Below are 17,152 nucleotides of genomic sequence, written 5' to 3' on the forward strand. Positions count from 1 at the left end.
CATTAAAACATAACTTAGATAATTAATTAGATTAACTCTGATCTTGCCATAAGAAGTATACACAATTTCAATCATAATCTCTTCAAAAAGAAAGAAGAACCACTGTAAAGTTCACAACTTTCCACCACCAAAGACAACATTAAGAAACTCATGCCCAAGAAAAAAAAAAAACCCAAAACTAGGAGAGCAACACACAAAGCAGAGCAATGCTATGGATCGACCATCTTTTTATTTTCTTTCTATCCATCAATTATATATCAAATTGACGTGACTTTTAAATTTTTTATTGAATTAATCTAAAATTCAATCGTCACATAAATTTTGAGAGATTAAAAAGAAGATATTTTATTTTCATATCACAGAATTGAAAGAAGAAGCAAGCAGAAGAACAAAGCAACTATGGAGTTAGCCATACTGATGATGTTCGGAACCAAAGAAACCGCACCGGAAAAGGTTCCGTCCGACGAGTTACTGCTCAGAATAACCACTACCCAGTCATCCTTAGAACCGACGGCAGCGGTGGTGTAGTTGGAATTGTTAATATACTTAGCGTATTCAGATTTGGTATAGGTGTCAAGCACCAGAGGCGAGTCAATTCTTGGGCCACAGGAGACCAAAATAGCCCCGTATTCTGTGGTGTTGACATTTATGTCGCACTTGTCGAGGAGGTTTTCGAAGTCGTCGAACTTGGGCTTGGTGCCCGGAAAAGAGCTGTAGCCATGGGCATTCTTGTCGCAAGGTTTGTCCTTCAACTCGTCTGCAATTTCATCCGCTAGGCAAGCTGCTTTGCTGTTTTCACCAAAGAGTGCAAGGCTTAGTGCTTGCCTGTAGCCGTTCATGTTTTGCAACAGTTTCTCTTCCTCTTCTGTGTCAATAGAATTTTAACAAATTTAACGGAAAATCAAATTGAAAGTTTGATACCCTTAATTGAGACTCTTTTTAACTTCGGAAAATAATTTCAAAATGCGTGGAGTTGGAGCGTTAAAATATGAGCAAAATGAGCTTAGAGAAGAGGAATGCTAACCTGATTGTGATTGTACTTTGATGAGGCAACAAGTTGAGCAAACACAGAAACAGAAAAAAGACAGCAGAATCACTTTTAGTCCAACAAAAAAAGAATTGTCTCCAACCAATAAAACTGAAAAAATCATGATTCAAGTAAAGGAATTGACAATGATAATGACAATCATTAGGAGACCCCAGTTCTATGCTATCCAGTTCATTTCCTCTCGGCTCGAGACAAGAGAGGATGGTAACACTCAAACATCCGCTCAAAGTTCTTATATTTCTTTGGAGCTTAAAGTATGAAAATCCTAACTGAAATCAACATAGCACATTCACATGCACAAAGAAAGCAAAATCCAGAAAGAAAAATCACCCAGAGAGAGAGAGAGAGAGAGAGAGTACCATCGCAATGCATTGCATAAGAGAGAAACATCATGCTATGAAGAACAATAAAAAAGAGGAAGAGACCAAGTTTAGTGAAGGCCATGGTTTCAGTGTCAAAGAGAGAGCTCTGTGATGAGCGATATATGAAAATTACGTACAGATAATAATAAAGAAAAGATGATCTTAGCTAGCTAGGGGCTCTTCTTTCACATATTTGAACTTTGAATCTATGCTTTTTTCGTGGGTTGCCTTGCATATCAAGGTGCATAAGGTGCCATCTTTGTTTCTTGTCTAATAATGCAGTTGATTCCACGATGCCCTCGAAGACTTGTCGAGGGTACCTTAGAAATACTTTATATGCTTAAGTTACTAAGAATTTTAATAGAGAAAAAAATTGGAGGAGAGTGGGAATATCTCAAGATATCAAGAGTATGTACGTGGAATGGTTGTTTTTCCTTAACCAAGTGTCGTCCATTGATAGGACAAGATCTTGACCAAGTGTGAAATTTGGTTTATATATTGAGGTACATTTTTATCAAGAGATATGCTATGATGCAATAAAAAGATTATTTTTTACCAATAAAAGTTTTAGGTGGCAAGAGGGTATAAGCTTATCAGTGGGTGGAGCTACAGCAACTACGAATGAGACCTATAACATTTTGCCACTTAAAACTTTTAATTGTTGGTAAGATACGATCTTGCGAGGTAGTAGTTCTGAATTTCTTGCCTCTAGCTTGCAATTGTTGTCATATGTCATGAAATGTTATGGGGGTGAAGTAGCAGACCAATTATACTATGCGACGTGTACCCCGGTTCATTGGTTAATTCGTTTGGCCCAATAGAATATGTGGCTTGGGTCCAATTATTCGGCCAGTTGGGTTTCTTGGGCCTAAGGCTATTCGATCAGTAATGAAAAACTTTTTATGGCAGGAGTGTCGACTTTTATATATATATATATATATATATATATATATATATATATATATTTGTGATTTATTGTTTAAATAAATCACAAATTATCAGCTTTTGGATCTTGCCATAAGAAATATACACAATTTCAATCATAATCTCTTAAAAAGAATACCCAAGAGAGAACAATCATTACAAAGTTCACAACTTTCCACAACCAAAGACAACATTTAAAAACTCATGCCCAAAAAAAAAAAACCCAAAACAAGGATATCAACACACGAAACAAAGTAATGTTAGAGATCGACAATCTTTTTATCTTTTTTTTATCCACTCAAATTGACGTGATTTTTAAAATCATCATTGAATCAACTCAAAATTCAACGAAGATTTTAATGATCACGCTAACTTTGAGAGAATGAAAAAATAGTCCTTAACATTGCTCTAAAAAACAAGATACATTTATATATGCATATACATATGACAGGACACCGGGAGCACTTGATCAGCTCACCGAAAGAAGCAGCACGCCGAATAACAAAGCAACCATGAAGTTAGCCATACTGATGATGTTTGGAACCAAAGAAACCGCACCGGAAAAGGTTCCATCCGACGTGTCAGTGCTCAGAATAACCACAACCCAGCCGTGCTTAGAGCCGACGCCAGCGCCGGTGTAGTTGGAATCGTTAATATATTTTGCGTATTCAGTTTTGGTATAGTTATGAAGCACCTCAGGCGAGTCTATTTTTGGGCCACAGGCGACCAAAATAGCCCCGTCTTCTGTGGTGTTGAAATTGATGTCGCACTTGTCGAGCTGCTTTTCGAAGTTGGCGAACTTGGGCTCGGAGCCCGCAAAAGAGCTGTAGCCATGGGCCTTCTTGTCGCAAGGTTTATCCTTCAAGTCGTCTGCAATTTTGTCTGCTAGGCAAGCTGCTTTGCCGTTTTCAGTGAAGTTTGGGAGTTTTAGTGAATGCCTGTAGCCGTTGATGTCTTGCAACAGTTTGTCTTCTTCGTCTGTACATGTGCTTTGAAAAAGTGTATAGTTAAAATAGGAAGCAAAAAAAGTTTAGACCCCTAAATTACTGCAAAAGACTCTCAAAAATTTAAAAACTCTCAATTTACACTTTTAAATTTTTAATTTCAATCAATTTATCATATCTATCAGATTTTAAACGTTAAAAGTGATAAAATGACATTTATACCCTTGACTTTTTTATAAAATTTCAAAGTTACCCTTAATTTCATTTTTCGAAGGGTAATTTGGTATTTTTAGGCATTTCCGTTAGAGGTTAACGGCTAAAACTAACGGATAGGGTAAATTGATTGAAATTGAAAGTTGAAAAGTGTAAATTGAGAGTTTTTGAATTTTGGACGGTCTTTTTAAAATGCGTGGTAATTAAAGGGTTTAAAGTAAAGTTTATAAAAAAAAAAAAAATCTAAGCTAATGTGAATATACTTTGATGAGGCAACAAGTTGAGGAAACACAGAAACAGAAAAAGAAGTCCTAGTCTGTCATCAGTCAATTATCTTTTTAATTAATCTTCAAAGAGGATGCTAAACAAAAGCGAGGGAGAACAGAAAAAAGATAAAGAGAAAAAAAGCCAATAGGGGACCAAATGCTTCTGTAAAGCCTGACAGAAATATCATTCAATAATCAAATGGGTTCTCAAAATATTGGTTTGATAACTCAATCAAAATCTATAATCTTTGATTCAAATGGGTTCAAAAATCAAAACATGAATAACAAAAGCTTCATCAATTGGAATTAATAAGCACGTGTCTGTTACAAAATTTTGTCTCCTACCAATAAAACTGAAAATCATGCTTCAACTGATCAAAGAAACACTGAACTCAACATATCACATTCTCATGCATGCACAAAGAAAGCAAAACCCATAAAGAAAATCAGAGAGAGAGGGAGAGAGAGAGAGAGAGTACCATTGCAATGCATTGGATGAGAGAGAAACAGGATCCCATGAAGAACAATAAAAAAGAGGAAGAGAGGAAGTTTAGAGAAGGCCATGGTTTCAGTGTCAAAGAGAGAGCTCTAAGATGGGTGATCGTGATATATGAAAATACAGATAAGAAGAATGAAGAAAAGATGATGTTAGATAGGGTCTTTTTATTGGAGACATTTGAACTTTGAATCTATGCTTTTCGTGGGTTGCCTGTACGTGGGCTGCCTTGCATATCAAGGTGCACAAGGTGCCATGCCATCTTTGTTTCTTGATTGCATGATACCCTCCAAGACTTGTCCAGAGTGTCTTAAGAATACTTTACATGCTTAAGCAGGGCCGGCTGGCCTAAAACGAAAAGTTTAGGTGATGTATTTTTTTTTTAATTTTTTATATCTAAATCTTAATTAAGTAATATTTATTTTTACATTAAATATTATATTTTTATTTACAAATCGTTTTTTTCGTTTTTTAGAATGTAAAATTTGCCCAAAATTTTGGTTACTCAATGACAATGCTCTTCACAAGGCCAAAAAGGTTTTTATTTTATTTTTAAATTTTTAAATTTAAATTTAAATTTATTTTAATTTTAATTTTTTAACTAAGTAAGGGTCCTTAATTAAAGCATATATATTGACTGCAATTAAATCTTTAATTTTTTTTTTGTTTTAAAATTATTAATTAAGAACATTATTAAATTAAGAATTTTTTTAAATTATTTATTTACCATGACTAGAGGCCTTAATTAAAGAATATAAACGGTAATAAGGACTTTATTTTATAATCAGAGGTCTTATTAAATTGGAGCCCGGCCTCCTAAGGGTTGAAGTTGGCCCTGGCCCTATGCTTAAGTCTCTTAAGAATTTTAATAGAGAAAAAATTGGAAGAGGAGAGTGCGAATATCTCAAGATATCAAGAGAATGTACTTGAAATGGTTGTTTTTCCTTAGCCAAGTGTCATCCATTGATACGACAAGATCTTGACCAAGCCCGAAATTTAGTTTACGTCTTTACCATTATAATGACTCATGAACAACTGGGTGAACGTCTCATAAGAAAAATAGTACCCCATTACGATCATCAGATGTTTAACAAATTTACACAACCAGAAACTACATAAACATATACCATGCAAGGCATGTGAGGGAGACAAGTTAACGAGCAATTTAGCCCACCAAAACGAAAAACAACCACAAAGACACTAGGCAGTGACCCAAACCGACATTCGAAACCAAAGAGACAGCACCAGCAAAACTTCCACCCACAGTGTCTGTGCTCAAAACCACCACCATCCAATCATCCTCAGAACCCACCCCAACTCCGGTATACTTCGAACTATTCAGATACTTTGCATATGGGGAGCGTGTGTAGTTTGTAAGCACGAGAGTTGGAATCAACTTGGGCACGCAAACAGGCAGTATGATCCCTTCTGCCGTGCTGTTGACGTTGATTTTGCACTTCTTTAAGTGCTTCGGGAGGTCGGGAATTATGGTGGTGGTGCTTGGAACAATGCTGGCGCCGTTGGTGGTGCTCGAGCAAGGCTCATCCTCTAATTCGTCGGCGATTTCGTCCGCGAGGCAGTCTGCCTTGCCATTCTTTGACAGGGCCAGAAGATTCGCCGAGTGCCGGAAACTGTTGATGCCCAGAAGAAGATTGTCTTCCTCCTCTGTGCAGATAAAATGATACAGGAATACCTCAGCATATATAAGCAGCCATTGATTATAAGTAATGCCACAAAGGTTATAATTCTATCACATATAACTCGACCAAATTAAACAAACCAAAATTTTCAAAATGCATGTTGAAAGGATAAGGGGAATCCGTTTGAGGGCATTGTTGGTCTGAACCTTAAAAATGAAAAATTAAATTCTTTTGGAGGAAACTTTTTTTGTTCCCCCTATTCAAAGGCCATTTTGGAGGAACTTAAGACATCATGGTTCATGTGTCAAAACAGCAAATAGTTTTGTTAGATATGAGCCGTGATATAGAAGGATCAGACAATTTTTTTTTTTACAAATTGGATTGTAGAAAATTCTTAACCGACAGAGATTTCCTACAAACTAATTTGTAAGAAATTTTTTAGACGCTGCCTTTTTTAATTCCATCATGGGGACAAATGGGATCAAGTTCTTCTGTTCTGTTCTTATTCCACGTAAAGAAAATCAATTAATAGAATATTCAAGTTGAAATAAGAAATTGGGCCAATAAGGAATATTCATCCAAATTTTAGGGCGGTAAATTGAAAATTGCCAAAAAGGGAGATTGTAATTAATGCAAGCAGTTAGACTAGAGATACTCATCAACCATGCATTTCTCCTCTAACAAAAATCAAGATAATTGAAAAAAAGAAAAAGCTTCAATTGCAATAATTACATGTTTAACTTAACCCCATGATATTCTGGTGTAAAGCAAGACAAAGAAAAGAAAAGGAGAGATTATCACAACCAACTCAATTAATATCATTCTCACACGTACGACAAAAACTACAAACAAAAAGAGCGGTAGAGAGAGAGAGAGAGAGATAGAATACCATCACATTGCACTGGGTGAGAAAGCAAAACAAAGCCGTGGACGAGCAAAAAGAGGAAGAAGCCAAGTTTGAGAGAGGCCATGGTCATATCAGTGAAAAAGATAGAAAGAGAGCTTTGCTGACGAAGATGAGAAGGGACTGGAGAAGGAAGAAAAAACAGATTGATGTGGGGTTGTAGTTATAGATGGTTTTCTTTCAGTTTTTTGAATTGGGCAAGGGTTGCCTTGGTTTTCACAGCGGTTCCAGGTGCCACTTCGTGTGCTCAATGCATAACGGGAAACTGGTGGCAATTTGACAAGTATAAATTCATATGTCTGGCACGTGGCAGACATGCAAAGTACCATAACCTGTAAGTTCTATGTCGTATGGAGCTAATAATTCGTTCGGCGAAATTTCCGACTCCGGATTCTGTGTTTTTTTAGCCATTACTCGGTGACAAGTAAGTCTGAAGGGGAGAAACACCAAGAAAAGTGAAATAAAGTAGAACATGACAAGGAGTGGGAAAAAAAATTAAGCTAAATATAAATTTGATTCTTGTGATTTACTACTTTGTTAAAAAAAAGTTTTTAAAAATGATAATATCTTCTAAAGTTCAAGGACCATCTTCCAAACCCATCTAATTATTTTTATGCCCATTATCAAGGTTTAAAAGTGGTTCACTTTTGTGATTTGATACAACTTTATTCAAGCACTTTTGTGATTCATAGATTTCTTAAAATATTTTAACCCTTGATTCATAGACTTTTCTGTATACCAGATAATTACTTGTGATCTTTCGGAATTTTGTCCTATGGTGCACAAGGGTGGAGCAAGTTTTTTTAAATAATCAGCTTAGAAATAACAATGGATGACAAACTAATGTATGTCTAAACAGAAAAGTATCTTCCATGGAAAGTTTAGCCAAACTAATGTATTTCTAAACATATAAGAGAAGGGATACTGACTTCTTGACTGAATCAAATTTGACTGTTTCCATTGATTCTACAAGCAAATGTGGAGAAGCAATACCAAAAGCACCAGAAGCCTGTGTACCAGATTGGATTGTACAGCCCCAGTAACATAATGCACTCATTAAATGGAAACATAAAAATGGGAATCCATTCACCTTTTGCATTCATTGTATGGAAACACAAAATTGGCAACTTTAGCTCATAAATATCTTGTACTAACAAAAATTCATAACAAAAAATAGCTAATAAAACAACAAAAACTAAGGCAGATTGATTCAGCTTCTCACTTGTTTGGTACATCTTCTCCCTGTTTTGGTAGGGGCTCTAACTGCAGCCGAAATTAAGCAGATTGACTCTCCATGTTCATCTTGCATTTTTTCAGTTCTTTATCCATTATTTCTTCAACCTTTCATTCCCTCTTCTTTCTCCTTCAGCCGATTCATTACTCTTAAATTTAATCCATATTTGCACATTTCGGGATCAACCCAATGAAAAAAGTCACAATCAAGAGGATTCTGCACACCCATTACAATAAGTCACGAAAAAATGTCACAAATTACAAACAGATATGCATAGCGTTATCAGATCCAGATACTTAGGTTGAGGTAATCAATTTTCGTCTGAATAAACCACATTTATACGCAAAGTCACAAACTATGATCCTAAAATCTAGAAAAAAGAAAAAACCAAAGAATTTGAAACAATTTTAAAGTTTCGGCACATTGACATTGGCTTCCAGAAACAAGAAAACTCAACCAAACTAAGCCAAAAGAGTAAATTTTGACTATATGAATGAATCTGAGATATCTATAGGGTGGGAGGGGAAAGATTATACCTTTGGGAGCTAAGGAAAAACGTCCCAGCCCATATGCGCCCTCTTCGGGGGTCGCCTATCCATGAGCGTATGAGGAAACTCGGTCACGCGCTCCATCTCCATTATAGGAAGTACAAGACAATGAGATTTTTCAGAGACAGTTGAGGGTTTAACGAAAAACAAACAGGAGTGTGCACAAATAAATCTTAAGCTCACATCGAGGCTTGAGTCGGCTGAGGCGAAATCTAAGCCGTCCACGTGTTAGCATTTAGCAATCAAGCTAGCTGGTCTTAGGTGGTCGTACTACCCAAAAAAAAAATTGGTGGTCGAGCCACCTTCTTGGCTAAAATGGATGTCCATCCCCAATTTTGGTATCTGTAATTTTTTTTTTCGAAGTTTTTAAAATTTAAAATTTTAATTTTCTTAGTTTTGGTAACGTTTTAATATTTTAGTCATTTGACTTAGCATACTTTACCACAAGTATCACCCGTGACATCATGATATGATATGCTAAGTTGTCTTAAATATGTTGCATGAGAAACATGTGTTTCAATTTTTAATCATGTTGACATGGATCGTTGACATGGATGAAAGGATTAAGTTATTACTTATGTTTATAACATGTACTACGTGTGACACTTTAAAATCGAAGTAGCCACTTGATTTCAATCAAAACCACGAAAAAATATTTAAACCCTTTTTTTTTAAATAAAGGAAAGAAAATGAGTCTTACAACCATTGAGAACTGCACATGAGAAGACTAAACAGTAGGCAACTAATACTAATGAGATTTGAGGATTCTCATTGTAGGTTTGGATTGTGGATTCTATTGATTATTTCGAAAGCTCTATTGACATGAGAATGACAAAGAAATATACATTTGATACGGAGTAATGTTATTTAGTAAATTATTATACAATTGTTATATAATTAAAATTATATAATAGTAAAAATTAGCCTTTAAATCATTAAGATCGTGTAAAAACATTATCTAGCTAAATTGAAAGTTTGAAAAAATATTATTAATTGGGTAATAAATTAAAGGAATTACGTCAACTTTTCCCTAATTTGTTTTATACTACATATTCAAAGTTCGGAGTCCTTCCAAAGAATATTAGAAACTCCCCCATTTCACATCACATGAGTCCGCCGATGTCAACCAAAATGTCCGTTTCCACAGACGTGTCCGCTGCATGCGACTGACCTGCCACGTTGACAGTCCTTCTCGCCACGTATCTCCGCTTCCCCCACACGCCCAAACACCTATATAATCCACAACAATTTAGCCGCTGCCACCATGCATGCACATGATCCAAACTCTCACAATTTGCAATAAGCTCTCTCGCGTAATCTCTTTGTCAAGGGTATTAGCAACTGCACCTTGTTTTCCTTCCAAAACCCTCCTCAAACCTCAACGGAAGACTCCTTTTCCGGCGACTCAGAGACCCATCAGAGTGTTTGAAAGAATGGCTTCCGGTGGCGACCACTTTCCACCACAGAGGCAGGAGAGACAGCCTGGCAAAGAGCATGTCATGGACCCTACCCCTCAGTTTACAAGCCCTGACTACACACCATCCAATAAACTTCGTGTATATTTCTGATTTCCACATTCACATGCATACATACTCATATATTTCTATGTAGACATTATCATAAAAAGCAGGAAATTTTGGTTTTGAGATTCATTTTATTAGCGATTTTGGGTGTGGTGTGGGCGTTTTGCAGGGAAGGGTGGCTCTGGTGACCGGTGGCGACTCGGGGATTGGACGGGCAGTATGCCACTGCTTTGCTCTAGAGGGTGCAACCGTGGCCTTCACATTTGTGAAGGCTCAAGAGGACAAGGATGCTCAGGACACGCTGCAGATGATAAAAAAGGCGAAGACTTCTGATGCGAAAGAGCCCATGGCAATATATAGCTGCAGACCTGGGATTTGATGAAAATTGTAAAAGGGTGGTTGATGAGGTGGTGAATGCCTATGGCCGGATAGATATTCTGGTCAACAATGCGGCTGAGCAACACAAGTCGAGCTCAGTGGAGGAGATTGATGAGGAAAGGCTTCTGAGAGTGTTTAGGACCAATATCTTCTCTTACTTCTTCACCGTCAGGTAAAAGTAAAACAAAACAATTTGCTTAGAAGATTTAGCTTTTCTCATAGTTGGTCTAACTGAATTATGATGCTGATCATAGGCATGCTCTGAAGCACATGAAAGAAGGAAGCTCCATAATCAACACAACATCCGTGAATGCATACAAGGGAAACAGCAGATTGATCGAGTACACAGCAACCAAAGGTGCCGTAGTGGCTTACACTAGAGCTCTAGCTCTCCAGCTCGTAAAGAGAGGCATACGCGTGAACGGCGTTGCCCCTGGACCCATCTGGACTCCATTGATTCCGGCATCATTTAATGAGGAAGAGTGTGCTAAGTTTGGGACTCAAGTGCCGATGGGAAGGGCCGGTCAGCCCATTGAGGTTGCTCCATCGTATGTCTTTCTTGCCTGCAACCACTGCTCCTCTTACATGACTGGCCAGGTTCTCCACCCTAATGGTAAGTTTTTTCAGTTACAATAAGCTGCGACCTTGTGGTATGTTTTAGAAGCTCATAGGGGAATATTGATGTCCTTTTTTGTTCTTTTTCTTTTCCTTTTGGGCAACTTTTTTTTTGCAGGTGGAACTATAGTGAATGCCTGAGGGCATGTGAAAGATTATATATGTATATATAGTAGTAGTCTTATCTTGTATATGGAACCTCTAAAGTTAAAAAAAGAAAGAACATGAAGGGAGTTTGTATTTATTGAGCATCTGGGCTGTAGTTGTATGAAGTTTTCGAGCAGTGAGATAACAGATATAAGGACTACTATTGTTTTAAATCCTAGGTGGTTCTTCAACCGCTACCTTGGATGTGATTAATTGGCCATATTGGCAAAAAGGTAACTTTCAAATTAATGAATTATCCATCCACTTGCAAAAGGAACATCAAAGGGTTTGTTACGAGGCAAAGGTAGATAAACAGCATATGTTGTCACAATGTCGTCATATGAATGACACGTTATGCTGCACTAAGAGCACTGCACATGCTGTCCTGGATTTATAACTCCCGTCTCCTCGGGAGCTAATTTCGTGTTAAGTTCGTTAATTTCGTGTGTAAAAAATTATCAAACCCTAATCTTAAAACACCTAATATTTAACCAAATATTTTAACTCGTTGTCCTGCTAAGAGAGCTTCTATCAATATTTAAACTGAATAGGGAAAATCAAGATAAAATAGGAAAAGAGACCATTTTGGCATCGATTCTATCACCAGTTTGATGAAAATGGAACTTGGCGACAATGGGAATAAGTGGATGTCTGTCCCTGCAGGGCTTAGGCTGACAACATTACAGAGAAGAATCTCCTGTGGGATTTCATAGTGTACAATCCACAACTATGAAGAGCACTTGCATGCTAACCGTATCATGTATCTCTGCCAATGGGGCCAAAAATAAAACAATCTGTTTGTGTGAAATTGGTTACACCATAGAGGAAACAAACCAGCATCCAAGATGTAAAAATTCCTGTAACTTTTTACAGTTAGTCTTAAATACCCGTGAAGCAACAAGATAGATATTCCTGAGACCTCAAAAAGATCTGAAATTAACTCAAATTAATTATTCTACAGATATATTAGGAAATTCATTACAAGCCTAAGGAGTGCAATCCAAGTACACATAATCAAAAAGCAGACTTTTTCATGCTTATTATTTGACATCTAGGATCTTACTCTTATACATCACTGTGATGGAAACATCAGGATGAACCACCAAAGCAAACCTCAACACCTTTCCCACCTATTGCAGCAGTCAGACATTGGAAGCCGCACGACTCCAGCTCAGCAATTACCTTATTAACAACTGTTCCTGATAGCACTGATTCATGTGGTTAAGGGAGCATCTGAAAGACTTAAACTTCAACAACGCATATCAATATGTTAAGACAGCGTTCAGACTTCTATCTTATGATGCAGAAATTTCTAATTTTGATCAGATGTAAGCGTTGAAAAGATCAAGTTTTTCCACGCTAATAAATTGTCAAACCCATTACAGGAGTACCCCTAGTATCATTTTCTGTGATTGTTGCTTTCATTGATCATAGTGTTGCCAATGAGCTATAGCTCCAGTGGCATCTCCTCACCCTGCAAGAAGGCGATGGAGGCAAAGTGGTGACTTCAGAAACCACCAACATTGTAAGTTACAACAAAAATAGAGAACAGATTTCTAGAAGTGCCCTGACCTGTTTTTACCTTAAGTTTTCAGATATAGATTGTTCAAAGCTAAATATTTTGCCATAAGAGGAACTTCCATTTGAAAACCTAAGAAAGTATATAATGAAATTGGGATCCATTACAAAGGATCCCAATTTCAAACAGCACCTTGCCCCCCCATCCCCTCCCCATGCCAACCTCTCCCACTAAGAACAAGTTGGAACATGAAATTGTAGGTTCAAGCCCTAATAGATGCATCTATAACTTACCAATAAAAAAGACAAAAAAGAAAAAAGAAAAGAAAAGAAAAGAAAAAGCCTCAAATCCCACCGGAACTTATCCCATATGCTATTAGCACCTCGTAGTGGTGAAAAAATTCAAGTTCTTCTAGGACCAACACAGTATAACATACAAGTAAAGCTTTTCCTATATCTAGACCAAGACTTCCACAGCCAACCAATATATAAATAGAAATCAAAACAAGGCGATAGCATTCATCAGAGTATGTAGAAAAGAAACAATTGAAGAAACATATAGAAAAAAAAAATTTGAAAGCATAATGTCTAAACAGCATGAGGAAATGGATACGGGTTGGCAACAGCGTCAGAACACATCCTCCACCACCGGCTCCTGTCAATTTGGAAGCTAACTTGTACTTCAACGTTGTCCTAAGAACAGTTTCTATTGAAGCATGGCTGACTCCCATACACTGGAGGAGACCTTGATTCATTTCCATTAACTCTTCCATCTTCTCTTCCTTCTCTGTAATGGAGAGGTCATCAGAAGCTGGTGACTGTATAATGGCGGATAATTCCTTGCTGATAGAATCAACTGCATTAAACACCAAACTCATGGCATCAGGGTGCCTTATGGTCCTCTCTGAAACACCAGCAACTAATGCCTTTGTATTCCTCCCAACTTTAGTGTTGGTAATGAGCATTTTGAGTGTCATATTTGACTTGAGACGTGTCAAAGCACCTGATTTGAACTTGATTATGTTGCCTGTGGCATAAGAATTTCAAAATTTTAATTCATTTTACAGCAACCCTCTTGCATTTGGGAGATAAAGGAAACAAAATACTCTATGGTGAAGTTGGCTAACATATGAACTCAAATAAAATGTCCAAATATGATAATGTTTCTTTCTATTTTAATTCTTATTATTCCATTTTCAGCAGGAGGCATGCAGGTGGTGAAAATGGATAACAGAATGCTATAAATTATTGAAAAGTCATACACAGTAAACACGTTTAAAATGCGTGTGCAGCCCATTAATATTGTCTAGATAGCTCATGACTTATTCAAGTTAAGTAGCCAACATTTTTTTAGTAGATTAGGTGATACTGACAGGAATGTAAGCCTGCTATTCTACAAATAGATTTCTTTATGTCAACTGATATTCTGTATTGAATTCATTCTCTGTTTCACAAGTAAATTTTTTCATGTTGCCACTACTTTTACAACTCTTTCATATTACTAATAAATTATCATGTTCCTATTCCTTGCTGGTACCCAATGATACCAAAGTACTACTCATTATAATGAGCAACAGGGAAGATAACTTCTTAGGGGGTATAACTTTGATAAAAATGATAGATTTGTCTAGCACAGCTCACAAAGATCACATACCATATGTGCTTACGGTGTTGTCAAGTCCAGATGGCTTTCCATGGATTATCTTTTCACCTTCAAAAGCCCATTTATTCACCAATTCAAGTTCACTTTCCCCAAAACCTGACCACCCCTGCTGGCTCATATCCAAACTTACAGAATCTGAAAAAGCAAGCAGAGCAGCTGAGAGTGCAACACAAAATGCAGCGGATGAACCCAAGCCCGAACCCAGAGGAAGCTCAGAATTGACAACCACCGTAGCAGGCTTAAAGCTGATGCATTAAGAGGACATCAGAAAATAAAATATCAAGAAAAGAATAGTGAAAAATAAACTAATGCAAATACCCGTGGATGCAGGAGTATAGCCAGAGAAAAGCTGAAACTCCAGCAGCAAGTTCAACTTTTGCTTCTGGAATATTTTGTTCTTCAACTAGAGCTGCAATTGATTTCATGGATTTTATTGAGCACGATGTGGGAGTTGGAGAGAGTGAACTTCCGAATTCAGGTAGTGCTTCTTTGATTCTATCAACTGGCCATGAAAATTCTAAAGCCATATCCTTGAGCTGGAGTTTTAGTGAGTCATCATTGTCTATGAACAAAGCGCATAATGTTAGAGATAAGTTCAACACAGATCCTGAAGAGAAATTGACTATAATTGTGTCGAAGAAAAGAAAAGCCAAAAAAAAGAAGAAAGAAGTGGTAAAATTTGTAGAATCAAAAAGGCCATACATTATTTCATATATTTAAATTGCTCGCTCAGTCTCCAATGCTTGTTGTGAGGATAAAATTATTTGAGCTAAGTGTATTTAATAAGCGTTGAGCTGTTAATGCACAATGCTCCACACCTAATCCTCCTCTCTGTAAAGATTTATTCTTTATTATTGCGTGCATTTTACCTTCTAAACAGAATCTACCCTAAAACAAAATCAGAAGTAACTTTTTAGCTCAGATTTTAGCATTCTGGAACAGAAATGAACCATTTTTGTTTCCTTCATATCCAAAAGTAGATTGCTAAGGTATTAAGTCTTTCTTGGTTATTTTTGTTGAAACAATCAACTAAATAAAATTTCATCTCAGCAAATTTATATCAAATCATAACGTGCTCTCCATGATCAGTTCGTGCAAAGCCAGGATAACTTAATGGAAGAATCGTCACCTCTTCAAATTTAAAAGAGTTTTTTTTCTAAGCAGCTCACAAATGGGAGTTTTTTTTTTTTTTTTTTTTTCTAAGCAGCTCACAAATGGAAGTTGCGATAACACAAAGTACTACAAGGGGGAAAAAATCATCAACGAACTTTTGAAGGGTTTTTTTTTTTGTAAAAAAAAAAAAAAAAAAAAATCCAGCAAATCCAAAAGAACCTAATCTAATTGGGGGGAAAAAAGAGGACATTCATTTCTGCAAATTTAACTTGCTTAAGACAGGTACTACCACCTAAAGCTCTTGCTAATTAAAGTATAGAATCAAAATCAGAAAAAGCTCATAAGGGTATCTTGCAAGATAGCTGTTATCTATCATTCCCTTATCCATTTTCTGTTCAACTCTTTTGCAAATCCACCATTGGATTTGTGGGGCCACATGTCCATCATTAGATTCGTGTATTTGTCCATCCAATGGCAAGGGAATGATTTCTATCATATTTCATCTTGCAACCAAAGTTTCAAGTCCGACCCCAATAGAAAAACAACGTTTCCGGAAGACTTTACTGAATTCAAATCTATAAATTGGAATTAAGGGAATTGGTATTCGTTCGTGTACTGATTGATTGAGCTCAGAGGCGGGAATGGAGGTGAAAAGAAATACATGCAAGATGTATTGGGGGTACAAAAAGAAGTCGTATGTACTGTGATAAGAAAGCAATCCAACCAAACACGATTCAACCCAATCCCCAAATCACAAATCCAAAGTAAACGGTTACAGCAATACATTGCAGAAAAGGGTTTACACACAGAGCACAAGTACACAAAAGCAGAAAAGGGTATCCTCAAATCGACTTTTCAACCGAACCCAATACCAGAATCTACATCTCTGCCAATTTAGCGCCGCCCCAAACCACCCCAGCGAAACATGGCAATAGAGAGAGAGAGAGAGAGAGAGTACCAGAGGGAGTGGGGAATCGAAGAGAAACATAGGTGTAGAGGCCAACGGAGGCAGCCACGGCCGTGGATCCGTGCACCACAGCATGTTCTCCGGCGAGGATGATTTTCCCTGGAGCTCTAACTCTCACTTCCATTTCTTCACCTTCAAGTCCCAAATTATTATTATTTGTTTGCTAAACTTCGATGCTCCTTGTTTCTTGGTACACTCTGTGTGTGTGTTCGTATACTCTTTAAGAATTTTTATTGATTCGTAAAAGTCATCGATTAGAGAAGAGCGGCAAACGTGTAAAACGACATCCAACTGGCGGAGAGTCATATGTAGTCTCGCTGGTGGATTGGATCAGCTGGTGTTGGGAACACGTTACACATTGGTAGGTATGTGTATCTCATTACCATTTTTTTTAAGTACAACTAGTAAAAATGTACTAAATGAGCACGCCATTTAAAAAATTTGAATAAAAAAAGTAGAGATAAAATTGATGAATAAAAGAATGATAAGGAAAAATACATATGATTATTCTAAACTGCTTGAAAGATAACTCGTGAACCTAATCAAATTCAATTAAATTATATATATATATACCTTCTTTTCATTTCATCGAGTATCTTCAACAGTATTTTTAAACTAGATTTTTAGTTAAATTTAGTTATTTTATTAA

At 36.8% G+C, this 17,152-nt stretch overlaps 4 protein-coding genes and 1 pseudogene across 5 annotated transcripts; 1 reads left to right on the top strand and 4 right to left on the bottom strand.

Moving 5' to 3' along the window:
• Nucleotides 1-356: 356 nt before the first annotated feature.
• LOC132168617 (putative GPI-anchored protein At3g06035 pseudogene) lies at nucleotides 357-1,492 on the bottom strand (annotated as a pseudogene). Its single transcript, XR_015912115.1, has 3 exons — nucleotides 1,408-1,492; nucleotides 1,025-1,039; nucleotides 357-865 (listed from the first exon to the last, which is right to left on the bottom strand). The product of XR_015912115.1 is annotated as a putative GPI-anchored protein At3g06035 pseudogene (transcript).
• A 1,210-nt stretch (nucleotides 1,493-2,702) lies between these two features.
• Nucleotides 2,703-4,366, bottom strand: LOC132172579 (putative GPI-anchored protein At3g06035). Its single transcript, XM_059584097.2, has 2 exons — nucleotides 4,237-4,366; nucleotides 2,703-3,312 (listed from the first exon to the last, which is right to left on the bottom strand). The coding sequence occupies exons 1-2, from the start codon at nucleotides 4,319-4,321 to the stop codon at nucleotides 2,804-2,806; spliced, it is 594 nt and encodes a 197-aa protein (XP_059440080.2). The 5' UTR covers nucleotides 4,322-4,366; the 3' UTR covers nucleotides 2,703-2,803.
• A 927-nt stretch (nucleotides 4,367-5,293) lies between these two features.
• LOC132168489 (Glycoprotein membrane precursor GPI-anchored) lies at nucleotides 5,294-7,177 on the bottom strand. Its single transcript, XM_088512325.1, has 2 exons — nucleotides 6,783-7,177; nucleotides 5,294-5,918 (listed from the first exon to the last, which is right to left on the bottom strand). The coding sequence occupies exons 1-2, from the start codon at nucleotides 6,868-6,870 to the stop codon at nucleotides 5,419-5,421; spliced, it is 588 nt and encodes a 195-aa protein (XP_088368451.1). The 5' UTR covers nucleotides 6,871-7,177; the 3' UTR covers nucleotides 5,294-5,418.
• A 2,681-nt stretch (nucleotides 7,178-9,858) lies between these two features.
• Nucleotides 9,859-11,341, top strand: LOC132172174 (NAD(P)-binding Rossmann-fold superfamily protein). Its single transcript, XM_059583625.2, has 4 exons — nucleotides 9,859-10,135; nucleotides 10,272-10,652; nucleotides 10,735-11,093; nucleotides 11,214-11,341. Exons 2-4 carry the CDS (start codon nucleotides 10,435-10,437, stop codon nucleotides 11,234-11,236), a joined length of 600 nt encoding a protein of 199 aa, XP_059439608.2. The 5' UTR covers nucleotides 9,859-10,135; nucleotides 10,272-10,434; the 3' UTR covers nucleotides 11,237-11,341.
• Nucleotides 11,342-12,025: 684 nt separating this feature from the next.
• MK (mevalonate kinase) lies at nucleotides 12,026-16,762 on the bottom strand. Its single transcript, XM_059581635.2, has 5 exons — nucleotides 16,495-16,762; nucleotides 14,742-14,985; nucleotides 14,415-14,668; nucleotides 13,374-13,787; nucleotides 12,026-12,450 (listed from the first exon to the last, which is right to left on the bottom strand). The coding sequence occupies exons 1-5, from the start codon at nucleotides 16,625-16,627 to the stop codon at nucleotides 12,332-12,334; spliced, it is 1,164 nt and encodes a 387-aa protein (XP_059437618.2). The 5' UTR covers nucleotides 16,628-16,762; the 3' UTR covers nucleotides 12,026-12,331.
• Nucleotides 16,763-17,152: the final 390 nt, after the last annotated feature.

Source organism: Corylus avellana, chromosome 1 (genome assembly GCF_965113065.1).
Source record: "Corylus avellana chromosome 1, dhCorAvel1.hap1.2, whole genome shotgun sequence".
NCBI classification, from domain to species: domain Eukaryota; kingdom Viridiplantae; phylum Streptophyta; class Magnoliopsida; order Fagales; family Betulaceae; genus Corylus; species Corylus avellana.

What these genes read in the sequence shown, in the direction of transcription:
- LOC132172579 (XM_059584097.2), bottom strand. Translation starts at nt 4,321, where the DNA reads ATGGCCTTCTCTAAACTTCCTCTCTTCCTCTTTTTTATTGTTCTTCAT. An exon ending in TCATCCAATGCATTGCAATG is followed by an intron (nt 3,313 to 4,236) that starts GTACTCTCTCTC and finishes GCACATGTACAG; the next exon opens with ACGAAGAAGACAAACTGTTG.
- LOC132168489 (XM_088512325.1), bottom strand. Translation starts at nt 6,870, where the DNA reads ATGACCATGGCCTCTCTCAAACTTGGCTTCTTCCTCTTTTTGCTCGTC. An exon ending in TCACCCAGTGCAATGTGATG is followed by an intron (nt 5,919 to 6,782) that starts GTATTCTATCTC and finishes TTATCTGCACAG; the next exon opens with AGGAGGAAGACAATCTTCTT.
- LOC132172174 (XM_059583625.2), top strand. Translation starts at nt 10,435, where the DNA reads ATGCGAAAGAGCCCATGGCAATATATAGCTGCAGACCTGGGATTTGAT. An exon ending in TCTTACTTCTTCACCGTCAG is followed by an intron (nt 10,653 to 10,734) that starts GTAAAAGTAAAA and finishes TGCTGATCATAG; the next exon opens with GCATGCTCTGAAGCACATGA. An exon ending in CCAGGTTCTCCACCCTAATG is followed by an intron (nt 11,094 to 11,213) that starts GTAAGTTTTTTC and finishes TTTTTTTTGCAG; the next exon opens with GTGGAACTATAGTGAATGCC.
- MK (XM_059581635.2), bottom strand. Translation starts at nt 16,627, where the DNA reads ATGGAAGTGAGAGTTAGAGCTCCAGGGAAAATCATCCTCGCCGGAGAA. An exon ending in TCGATTCCCCACTCCCTCTG is followed by an intron (nt 14,986 to 16,494) that starts GTACTCTCTCTC and finishes CTTTGTTCATAG; the next exon opens with ACAATGATGACTCACTAAAA. An exon ending in TCTGACGCTGTTGCCAACCC is followed by an intron (nt 12,451 to 13,373) that starts GTATCCATTTCC and finishes CACATGAATCAG; the next exon opens with TGCTATCAGGAACAGTTGTT.